Below are 12808 nucleotides of genomic sequence, written 5' to 3' on the forward strand. Positions count from 1 at the left end.
AGCAGCATGCCAAATTAAGATGGCAAACATGGTAAACGTTATACCTGCTAAACATTAATGTTGGCACTGTTATTTCAAGCATGTTGCCTGAAGGTAGCGTTTAACTCAAAGCCCTCGCCTTAAGTCTCACACAGCTGCTAGTATGGCTGTAGACTCATAGTCTTGTCTAGAATTATTTAACCATGCACTCAGGTGATGATATCTCTTTTAAAAATGGAAATGGGGCATAATTCAACCCAAATATGCAGGCTTAGATTTCTCTAGATGTGGTTAAAAAAACAGGCAACCACAAACTGTACTATCTCAGGTATTTCATACTAGAATCTGTTTTACTCTCAGTTTAACTTGTGCCCCAGGTCTCATAGCAGCCTTATCATCCAGCTCACCCATTGCATCAGTTGATATTTCGTGGTTTAAATTAGATTAGTCTGATGTGAGGAGGTCTGCAGGTAGTGAGTCAGAGGCTTTCAGCTTTTCCCTTTTAATAACATGATGGATATCTATGCGGCTGAGACATGAGCTTATCCAGCTCCATCTATAAACCTGCCACATCTGTGAACAGTGTCTGGCTGCTCTGAATTTATCTTTGTGTGTGTGTGTATATGAGAGAGTGTGCATGTGTGTGTTCGGCATATCAAAGGCTGAGTCATGATGTGGCAGCAGGTGTGTTTTTTAACCGCTCACCTTCACGTTTTTACATGCCCTACCTCTCTCTTTCCGTGTAGTCCCTTCCTCATGCCCACAGCACGCACCCACAACACCCCCCCCCCCCCACACACACCACCACCACCACTTTTCTGTCATGTCTCTCAGTGACTGTTGTCATAGCAACAGTCCCCCTGTGCTCCATCCCTCGCTTCGCTACTGTCCCAGTGGCATTAACTATTATCAGCTGCCTAGTCTGGCTTGAAGTGTATTAATTGGAATCATCTAGGCCTAACCTCGCGGTAGATTATGTGGACTTAAGAAACGCTGGGAGACTTTGGTTGCATCTTGTTTATGGGTTTCCCTCCTGCTGGTGACTGATTGGGACTGTTTTATTTTGGGGCTGGTGTATTTTTCTCTTTTTCTCCCTGTTTTAATGTTTCCTTTTTTCCACTTTCTCTTCATTGTCTTACTCTGAGTGACGTTATAATCTCCCTCACTGAAATCTTATTTAAGCCACAGATCAAAATATCCTCTTACAACGGGTGAGGTTGTTAATGGGGCTAATGGAGGTGGAGATTTAAAAGTCATAGCCATCAAAATTAGGTATAAAAGTAAATGTGAAATTTAAAATAACCATCTTCCTCTCTCAGCTTTACATTTGCATCTTTCTCTTTTTATTGTCATACGTGTGTGTGTCTGTGAGTGTATGATGGGATACCTAATAATTATTTTGATTATCGATTTATTTATTATTTTTCAATTTTTAAAAATAATTTAGTCTGAAACTCCACTATTTCCTGGCATTTTGTAGAGTCCAAGGTGACATCCTAAAATTGCTTGTTTCATTCAACCAACAGTCCAAAACCCAGAGATATTCAATATAAAACACAGAAGAGAGAATGTCTACCATTTTTGCTCGATAAACAACTTCAGCGATTTATCGATTATTAGAATTGTTGTTAATTAGTTTTCTGTTGACCAACTAAATGATTAATGGACTTAGTTTCAGCTCTGTTCAGTAATGCATCTAACACAAGAAGATAACAAGATTCCTGCCTCTCTTCTTCGCCTGAAATTATTAGACTTTTCTACAATATAATGTTAACAAAGAGGAGTGTGGCACTGGTAATAACTGCATTGATAACAGGATGACAACTGATCTGATTCATCTCTGCAGGTTGATTGATTAATGACCTTGGTTTGCTTCATAAAATAAACAGAATGTTGCAGTGTTGGGGAGAAAAGAAAACCTAAAGACAAACAGCTCAATCAGTGGCTTACTGCCTCTGCTGACAAATATCCTGGAAAAAAACCTATACATTATTAATACCCAGAGGTTAACTACCAGAGAGTGAAAGACCTTGATTGGATCCCAGTACCTGTCAAAGCTGACCTTGTTTGTTTGTGTTTTTTCCAGCTCACGTGGAGAACGAGGAGCAGTACACACAGGCTCTGGAGAAGTTTGGAGAAAACTGTGTATATAGAGATGATCCTGACTTGGGTTCAGCTTTCCTCAAGTTCTCTGTCTTCACCAAGGAGCTCACTGCACTCTTCAAAAACCTGGTGAATCTATGCTCTGTGTGTGTGTGTGTGTGTGTGTGTGTGTGTGTGGATTTGGTAAGATTAAAATCCTCTGGGACAAGGAAAGATTTCCATCCAATTGTCTCTATCCCCTTGAGTCACTGTATTTGTTCTCTTACACACACACACACACACACACACACACACACACACACACACACACACACACACACACACACACACACACACACACACACACACACACACACACACACACACACACACACACACACACACACACACACACACACACACACACACACACTTAAAGCCCTCAGGAGGTAGGTCTAGTTTTCCACTGAGATGGCCAAAGAGCCACTTCAACAGCAAATATCTTCTGGATCTAAATCAGCCGGATCCCGCTTTGTTAAAGCTACTTTTTGTATGGATTCCAAACCTTTATTAGGAAAACTTGACACCATCATGTGAGGTCTGTCGCTCCCCCTGGACACTGAATGAACTCGCACTGAGACCAGGAGCTTGAGATTTTGTATTCGCGTTATCTCAACGCCTTATATTAAAGAAATATGAGCTGCCGTCTGACCTGGATGTGAAGATGTAATCTCTAAAAGCTTTAGCAAGCTCCGGCTTCCTAGAATACATTTGCAGCATTACACACAGAGGCTGGCCTTCACCGAATCACTCAGAAACCGAGTAAGCACTGTTCTCTTAATGCATAATTTTTTTAATCCTGTTAAATTCCATAGTTATCGTTGCTCTCAGCTGATTAAAAATGTGTGCTAATGGTGGTGAGGAACATTTATTACTTTTTTTCCAAGCCAAGATTCAATTTAAAAAAATATTTTCATCATTTTATCCGATAAGTTTTGGGTTCACATTGCAATAATGCCAACGCACTAAAAACCTTTACATGACATCCTGTCGTCATGGGTTGCGTGCCACTATACTTGAGATTGATTGGTTTGTAGACGAGTGTGCGTCTGACGTTGGCGTGTTGTCAATTTGGTGCCTTTCTATTGCTGTTAGAAAAATGAATGACAGATTCATTTTGTTGCCAGTTTAGTCTTATTATTTACCATTATTTATCTTCAGGTGGCATTGTACTCCTCTCATATCCTTTCTCTCATCCTCTCAGAAAATACCTGGAAAGTTTTGCATTTGTATACGTTTTTTACAATTGACTTTTTATAATGTTTTAGGACCATCTTTCAATTAATTCCTTCTCTTCCCATGTGCTACCGTGGCTCATTTTTTCCTTTTTCCAGTTCTGATGAGAGTCTCGAAACTTCCTGTAATTGGTCCGAATGTCCAAACCATCCAAAAAATGTTTTCACTGTAGAAACAAAATGAACTATGGTCTGGACTATGGTCCAGGGGATGTTTCACACCTGTAATTTTGGTTCAGATCTGAAAAGTCCAAAAGTGTTGACCAAATAAAGTAAGTGTGAAAGGTCCTTTAGACCTAAGAGTGACTTTAGATCCAGTGTATTTCCTCATTCAGCTCATTTATCCTCTCATCACCAGACACTGAGGATTAAGGAACAGAAAACTAGATGCATTTCACCCTGGTTTAGCGCTTTCTCCCTCTGAGACACTACACACACACACACACACACACACACACACACACACACACACATACACACACACACACACACACACACACACACACACACACACACACACACACACACACACACACAGAAACACACACACAGGACACTGAAAAGATTACATCTCAGTGGCGTCGGGTGCCCCTGACTTTGAGTCTCCAGCAGGTTTAAATCCTCTGATGTAACCTCTCAACTCTTGTGTGTCTCTCTCCTCAACCTTCTCCAGTTCCAAAACATGAACAACATCATCACCTTTCCCCTGGACAGCCTGCTGAAAGGAGACCTGAAAGGAGTCAAAGGGGTAAGGCAGCGACAACAGCATGATCTTGTGTCACTTCACAACTAAACAGAAGTTTTGTGAGTGTTGTGCTGAATCATCAGTGACTCTATGGAAATACAGCAAGAAAGAGACTGAACCATATCTTCATTAAACTGATGCAAGCGCTGAATCATCCATTAGTAGATCATTTGTTCCAGTCCTTCACTAATATTACAGCTGACACCGTGGTGCATGCAGTAAAATATGAGAGTTTTATTCAGTAGTTAGAAATGATTATCAGCTATTTTCTGGTTGTTCTGGTAGATCATTTTATTATATGAGGGAACGGTTTAATTGACACAAAACCCAGCCAGTAATAAAGACAAAACCAAGCCTTGTTTCCTTGCTTGTTTCCTTTCTTAAATCTAGTCCCACACTAAGGATAAAATTAATTTGAAATAGTCATTGAACAATAGTCTCATCTCGGGTGAAGTGTTATCATTTCTGGGAACCTGTCATTAAGACTCTGAAAGGCTCAGAAGCAGTAACTAGAGTCTAAACTACTCTTACACCCAACTGGTTTAAAGTTGTTTGAAGTAAGCAGTTGCCATTCTTAAAGCCTTGCTGTCACCCTGACAAGGTTAATGACATGCTGCTTTGATCTACCTGAAGCCACTTTCCTTTATTTCCCTTAAAAAGTGAAAGTGGGGTTGGCTAGAGACCAGATAGTTGACATAGTAGTAGGTCCAAGAATACTCCTAGCTTAACTTTACTTAATCTAAGAATCCAAAAAATAAGAATCACAAATTTCACCTTTCATTTACGGGAGAGCGTTTGAGTATTAGCCTGATGCCTGCAATAACTCAGCCTGATGGAAGTTTTGCAGCACTGTCAGTAAGGAGGTTACGATCACTCAACTTGAGCACAAATTCTGCAATCACTCAGTGTAATGTATGCTCAAGTGTAAAAACCGAGCCTGCGATCACTAACTAGAATGTATGAAAAAGTGTTATATGGAGACCAGAATCACTCTGCATGCATGAGAGCAAACACTCTGGCAGTGATCTATGCATACTCATATAAGTTGACCAACAAGCCAGACTCCCTAAAACCTGTCTGCTTTCTATAAACTATAACTACCTGAATTAGCTTTGAAAGTATTGTGTGACATTTTTTGATACTAGTGTCAACGTAATATTCAATTTGATTGCTTACTTAAATAAACATTTTTCTATAAACCCATTTTTATCTAATCTATCTATCTGAACACAATCAGGCATATAACAAACGGGCACATTTTTTATGTAAATCAGTAACTATCTGATCAGGGATTTGGTGAACAATATTTAAATCTGCTGCTACTTGACAGTTTTTAATACTCTGCTGTGGACACTTTTTGATTGGTGCCAAAAAAGTATTGTGCCCCACCTTTCATGTAGTGAAGCAACTCATTAGTTAGTCAGCCAGGCAGTCATGTGCATCCAGCAGCCGGACTGAACCCAGACAGTCACTCGTTAACAGTCTCTGCAGCTCTGTAATGCAATCAGCACTCGTTACTGTCCACAGTGGCCTGTGAACTTTCACTCTCCAGGCACATGACTGGCTGTGGTTGCCACCAAGGTATGATGCGAGTAAGCCAGCTCTAATGAGGCCGGTAACTATAGTAACGCCAGTTGTCCCCATGACCCTGAGCCACTTGGCTTTGTCTAGACCTCTGGACTGTTTGTCCCCTCTTGGCCTTTCTCTTCTCTTGCTCTTTTGTGCATCTCTCAAGTGCAGTTTTTTCTTTTCAGCCTTTATCTGCTTTTCTGCTCCATCATTTCCTTCTTGTGTTCTTGTCTCTCTCTTAACTCCACCACCATCTCTCTCTCCCCCTTTTACCTCTCGCCCTTGCCCCCTCCACTCTGCTCTTCACCCCCCACCTACACCCCTCAGCTTCCTGCTTGGCAGTGGCAGCCAGTCACATCTGTAAAGCTTAGCCACTTATTACTCATTAGCCCTCGCATGATTCTCATTACCCCAATGACATGGGGCAAATGAGCTGCCGGTTATTTTACACCTCTTGACACACACACACACATTTACACACACGCATATAAATGTCATCGCCGGTATAATGCCAGGAAACCCCAGAAATTAAGCCCTCAGTGTCAGGGAAAGAAAACTAAAGAAGGCAGTTGGAGTAATAACTGAAATGATGGATTAGTTCTTGTCTTTGCTGGCAGTTTAACCCTCCTTCCAGCCTGTCGCTCACCTCTACAGCCCAAAGCTTTTCCCTTGTCCCTCCCTTCCCTTTCATCATCATCTTCTTCCTCTGTCGTTATCCTGCTCCTTTTACACCCACTCTCTCCCAGGGGAAGTACCTGTGAGCACATGGGGAAGCAGGAAGAAGTCCAGACCCGCATGTCAGGCAGTTTAGACTGCAGGGAGATTGAGATGATGTAATAAGAGTAAGAGGAAAACTATCTTCAGGGGTATGAAAATTAACATCTCATTGCAAATGGGTAGATGGTGTATGTATAAAATAACTCTAAAAAATATAATTCATAATTTTCATTCATTGTGGATTAAAAAAATGATGGGTCTATCTTAAAATCCTCCACAATGAATGCATCTGTGTGTCAGCTTTAATAGTCACCAGCTCTTTCATTTGATTTAACTCAGGATTTAATGGCTTTCTGGTGGCTGCCGTTTCTCCAAAGCTTGTTAATATTCTGCCGCTGCTGTCTTTGGCAATGAGTGCAATGAACTAAACCCCCAAGGGAAGCAGCCGCTAATGGCTCTGTGATTAGAGGGCTACCACCTAGCAACCTGTCACCGCTGTTACTCAGCTAAAAACCAATCAATTTTCCAGCTCATCTAACTCCATGGTCATTTCACCACACAGAGTAAAAGGGATTTCATGTGTAAAAAAAACACACAAAAAATAAATAAATGACCTTGTCGTTTTTAGGTTACTGACAGTGCTTTCTGTAGAGTTTATGAACTAAAGGAAACATGAAAGAAGGTATTGCATGTGGGGCATTATAGTAAAAAGCTTTTCTCTTAACTGAACAACTCGCACTACTAGCAAAAGTGACTGAGGATGGGTCAGCAGTGTTATTGCTAAAGATAAACACACACACATACACACACACACACACACACACACACACACACACACTCAGTCAGTGGAAAATGGAAAGTGATGAGTCCACAAGACCGTTTTGCTAACAGTGGATTTTCAGAGTGGACGCCAGCAATGATGTCATGCTTGCATCCTCTGCCCATTGACCAGTGAGCAACTCCTGTGTTTCTAACCCACCATGAGTAGTATCAGCTTATCACTATTCAATCACAGTGTCTGGATGGATGCTGTAGATTTGACTGTGTTTGAGTAAGGAAGGAGATTTATGCCTTCGGACAGAGCCATATGAATCCAGCTGCGCCTCGCCTCATTGTGGTTCAGTGGGTCGTGAACACCCCAACCGCCCACTCATGCTTCCTGTTATAGATTTTAGATAAGAGCAGATTCCTGTTCACTGATCATAGGTTTTCTCATTACTTAGCATATTTCATGCTCCGTTATCACCTGGAACATCCGCAGCATTAGTAGTTTGAAAAGTAATTGAACAAAGGATTTACAAACCGCCGCAATAGAAGATTAAGTTACTAAAAACATATTTTTTCACTTTCATACTTACAGATAATGTTGGTTTTATTAGTCCAAGTGTAGAGATATCTGTCTGAGAGTTTTGACGTACCAAATACAGAGGATATGCATTTGTGGCATGACAATACATTTTGCTGGATACTAACTACTTTCTATTAAAGAAATACTTTCTATGTTCTGTTGAGAGTAATGCAGAGACTAGACTACATCAATTAAATCTGACAAATTTGGGGGCGTCCGGTACAGAAACAAGTCTCTGTTGTGTCTTTTGTAGTGTATCATAGTCAGAGAATACTGACACAGCATTTGAGACGCCTCACAACATTCCAACAGAACAGATTGAGTGTCAATTGACAATTTTTACAGCTTGTTCTGCGACTTTGAACCATACTTTAGAAGCACAGAGCGCTCTTGTCAACTGTAAATATGGTGAAGCAGTAGAGGAAGTTGTTGGCCGTTGAACATTGAAGTCAGTCCCTGGCATGAATATTGCAATTGAGATCATAAAGACTCTTAGTATTTCAAGAGAGAACTTGACCCTTTTTTGAATGGGAGCCACTTGTAGCGAGCATCCAGTGGCTGTTGTTGGCATTGCACTTTAACATCAGTATATTTGCCTTTAGCATCAAGCTGTGGTAGTTGCTGCTTGGATTGGATGAGCAATGTCCAACATGTACTATACCATCTACAGTATGTCATGATGAAAATTATTGCTGCTATGTTTGCTTTGTTGACACAGAGATGTCTGGAAAAACACATACTGCATTGTGTGATCTCAGAATAATGTGAAAAAGTTTTTCTGTAAACAGATTGCCATTGAATCTTTGAAATATAAGTCTTTCAAAGCTGTGAGAACCAAAAAAAATGTGCCTAAATTGCATTGGAGTGGAGATAGAGGGATATCTTAAAATCAGGGCAAATCAAATTAAAACTATCCTCATGACCAAATACCACGAGAGAAGAGAGAAGAACTGACCCAAACTGGCACAACCTCTTCTAAATCACACCAAACTTAATAACTGGTTGCACAGTAGTGGGAAAAGGTGTGAGGAATTTGTAAGCAGAGCTGCTATTCTCAGACATGTGTGGTAGTAGGTAGTAGGAGGTGATAAGTTTGCGAATGGGGGCCGTTGTGAAGGGCATGACATTCCTCCTCTGTCCTTTTAGACACAGCCAGAAAGGGAACCAGGGCGCTAAGAGCTCGTCTCTCTCTGAGGGAGCGTTTTGCCCTCTGTCCTGGCCTATTATGCTCTGCCCTTCCCTGCCCAGAGATGCCTGTGTCTGGTATTTTTAGCCATTGTTACAATTTTTCTCCTCTCTCTGGTTCTGACATTCCTCTTACCCTCTCTTTTCTTTTTGGCTCTCTTTTGACCTGTAGTACGCTATTTGCCATTTCTTCGAGCCGCTTCCTCCTCTCTCTCTTTTTGGCTGTTTTCTTCACAGGCCCGCTCTTTCACTTTGGTTTTCAGCTTGTCTTTGTATTTTTATGGTCTTTCATGCCCTCTTCCCTCTGGTGGTTTGTGCCCTAGAGCTGGTTGAGTGAATGGCTGAGTGCTCCTTGACTTGGCCCAGTGAACCAGACCCCGATCCTGTGGGCTGACAGGTTGAGCCTGCCACTCCTCTGCTGCTGAAGTGGAGGTCAACAGCAGGATCAAAGTCCTCTGTGGAGCTCTAACAATGGCACTATAGCCATAAGCTATCCGACCAACCGAACAAGAATATGTTTGCTTTTCACATTTTTGTACAGAAATGCACAGTAAGCCAGACAGGAGTGCTGCCTAAGCGTTTAGTACTTAAATGTTAGGATTGGTTTTAGGTTCTTTTTTTGGATAACCTCCCATCAGCACAGTGATTCAGCAGGTTCTTATTCTATTTTTTGGTGTTTATTTACAAAGGGAACAGTTGAATTAAATGCTTCATAATTCTCTTGATTATTCGTTATTGTTGCATGCTGTAGAGCAGATTTGATCTGGCACCTTTGTTCCTGTATCAGGCAACAATTAATTCTGTTGAATCGTGTTTTTTAGGGAATGACACAGTCAATTGGCCCCAGTTACGTCTGCTTTTGTTTGTCCTAATCACTGTTTAATTAGCACTGCAGCAGTAGGGGATGTTGTTTAATCAAGCGTTTTGCTCACGCAGCTGTTAAAAGCTCGCTGATGACAATGAGAAATCAACATTGCCTGTCGTCGCTGTGACCAGAGGAATCATGTTCTGAATGCCAAAAGCAATCGCACAGTGCCTCCTGCCTTCCCAAAAACCTCCAGCGTAACCTCACCAAGTTCCCTGCTGAGACAGCTGTGGGCTGCTCTGCATCTGTGAGGAGGATGATTCACCTTACTGATTCACATAGTGAAGAGCTGCACACCGGCACACACAGTAACTTTGCTCAATAGTGAGCGATAAAGGAAAGTACCTCTCTGAGCATGTGATGATCAGTAAACATTGACCGCGATCATGACAGTGAATATCTTTGTGTTTCCTGTTTGCTGTAATGATGTGTGTTTGCATTCTTGTGTGTGTGCAATCTCTTGATTTACACCCATTGTTTATCAGTGTTTAACCACAGTTTTTCTTTTTGCTTAATTTGGTATATTTTAGTGTATTCCTGTAGTGCTGCACATTTTTCGATTTTGATCATTTGTACCATAAAATGTGAAAACATGGTGACACAATCATCACATCTTCTCCATCTCCATCAGGCTGGAAGTGTGATGTTTACCATTTTTTGCCTTTGCTATGAAAATTGTAGTTGCCAAAACAAACAAGGCCCATTTAGTAACTGTTGTGAAGCTCTCTGTCATATCAAAACATTTAATTTTCCAAAAGTAATTATGTGTTGGTAAACTAATCAATTTCAGTGCCTTATTCCTGACTGTTGTCAACAATTTAAACTTTCTTTTTTTGTGTTGTTTTTTTTCACAGGATCTGAAAAAGCCTTTTGACAAAGCCTGGAAGGACTACGAAACCAAAGTGTAAGACATTAAAATTATCTAATCAGCAGCTGATCATGTCGAAATAATTGTCATAAATAAAACCAGACAGTGGATGGTTTTTCAGTTAATTAGCTACAATTGTGCAACACCCTAAACCCAATGTGTAAAACCCTGTGATTGTATTGTCATAATTAGATTGATTTATCATTTTAGAGTTTCAAACTAGTCATATTTTGCTGATTAAATCCATACGTGTGAGGCAGTATGTTGAACTGAAATGTGCAGTTTGTGTCTTGTCTCTGTCTGACTTGTGACTGTCTTGACTAACCACTCTCCCCCTGTGAATATCTGTCAAAACATCCTCAATTATGTGAATAACCACCCTCACTGTCACCTTTTCCACCCCACACTGACACACCATTGTGACTGTGCATGAAAAAAAACACAATTTTTTTTTTATAGCACTTTCATATATTTTACAAGCTGCAAAGGACATTCTTTACTAAAAGGGTAATACATCTTCTCTCCAAACATTTCAAGTAGACAGTACAGATTTTGTACTGACATCAAGAGTTCAGCCGGATGCTAAATGACTCACCGTCTCCGCCCCACTCTATTCTTATGATTTGACTCTATTGATGGTCCGCCATCAATAGAGTTCTTTCTCAGTGATCCTCTGTTTTTTCAGTACTGCGATCAAATCTCTGATCTCTCTGCTGTTTACTCTCACAATAACAGACTATTTTTGAATTTACAGAGAGAGATTGAATTATTTGGTCTTTAAAACATTGATTTCTGCTGCCCAAAACTGGTTTGCCAGCTCTCTTTGTCTGACTCCTGAGTTTGAGTGCTGTTTTCAGTCTCTAGGTTGGGGATTGTCTCACTTTGAATGCTGTTTATTCAGGAATGTGTGTTTAATCCTTCATTTAATGACTAAAGTCAGACCATTTTCCTTTAATCCGAATGCATGTAGAAAAACCTCATCCAAGTATCTTTACCGCTGACTGGACTGAAAGTTAATAGATTCTCTGTCCCATCATCAGTCGAACAACTGTCAGTTTGGCTGGCGGCCAAACAGCCCGGCTAACATGTCTCTCTATTAGACGCAGCACTGATGATGCTGTAATGCTGTCAGAGCTGAAGATTCATGTGCTGACAAAGGACAGAAGGGGCCTCTCAATGATGTAAATTTTGACATGTTCACACTGACAAAATGGTGAGTTTATGACAAAAACTAAAGACTGTCAGAACTCACCATTTGTGTCTTAAAGGTCTTTCATTTCTGGTTTTCCAACAAAGACAATTTGCTCTGTATATACAGTAAAATAACATTAACACAGCCTTTGGGAACATGCCAAATTTCTCGTTTCTAGTATTAAAAAAAAGTTATTTGTTTTCACATTGAGCCAACAGTAAGAAGTGAGTAATTTTTAAAGTGATGTGACATCATGAATCACAATGACAGGGAGTGCCCGGTCAGTGGAGGAGAAATGTAGAGAAAAGTTTGCAATTTCATGTCATAAGAAAATGTTTTAAAAGCTGGCTCATGCACTCACATTGCCTTGATATCCCTTTCTTAATGCTGAGTTTTGGAGAAGCCTTTTTATATTTTTATTTCTAGTGGTCTAAAAATGTACTCAAGATATCTCAGAACAGAGCTTAGGATCAGGGAGTGAAGTTCATCTTGGATGAACATGAACCAGGCTGAACAGCTCTCAAACGTCATCTGCACTGCGGCAAATGATCAGACACCGACACATTGTTCCCATCTTTCTAAGAGAGAACAAACTGCTGCATCCTTTTTGAAGGGAATATGCTATCAGAAAAAAACACAGCATATAGAAAAGAATGCCCTCTTGCATGGATTGGTGCCTCCCTTCCTTTTGTGTGATGTGTTTTCTTGATTGCCTGTGGAAGACACTGTATGCAGAATTTATGGTCTTTGTGTAAAATCAGCACTGAATGCTAACTGTTAGCCAACATGGTATGTGAAAGGTTTTACCAGAACCAGCACCGGCATGCTACACCAATCAAAATTTCTGTAATCACTAATACATTTGCTTGTGCCCTCCTTGATCCTAACCCTGACTATTAATGTCCTAAACCTGTATGTAACTTTATCATTCCCAACATAGTATAACATACGCATAACCAAATA

At 40.6% G+C, this 12808-nt stretch overlaps 1 protein-coding gene across 1 annotated transcript in view; it reads left to right on the plus strand.

Moving 5' to 3' along the window:
• asap2a (ArfGAP with SH3 domain, ankyrin repeat and PH domain 2a) overlaps nucleotides 1–12808 on the plus strand; it is a 59829-nt gene that overhangs the window by 27411 nt on the left and 19610 nt on the right. The window contains exons 3-5 of the mRNA XM_062440234.1: nucleotides 2066–2211; nucleotides 4030–4104; nucleotides 10640–10689. Coding sequence (XP_062296218.1) covers nucleotides 2066–2211; nucleotides 4030–4104; nucleotides 10640–10689 — 271 coding nt within the window. The remainder of the gene's footprint in view (nucleotides 1–2065; nucleotides 2212–4029; nucleotides 4105–10639; nucleotides 10690–12808) is intronic.

This window comes from Scomber scombrus, chromosome 19 (assembly GCF_963691925.1).
Source record: "Scomber scombrus chromosome 19, fScoSco1.1, whole genome shotgun sequence".
NCBI lineage: Eukaryota > Metazoa > Chordata > Actinopteri > Scombriformes > Scombridae > Scomber > Scomber scombrus.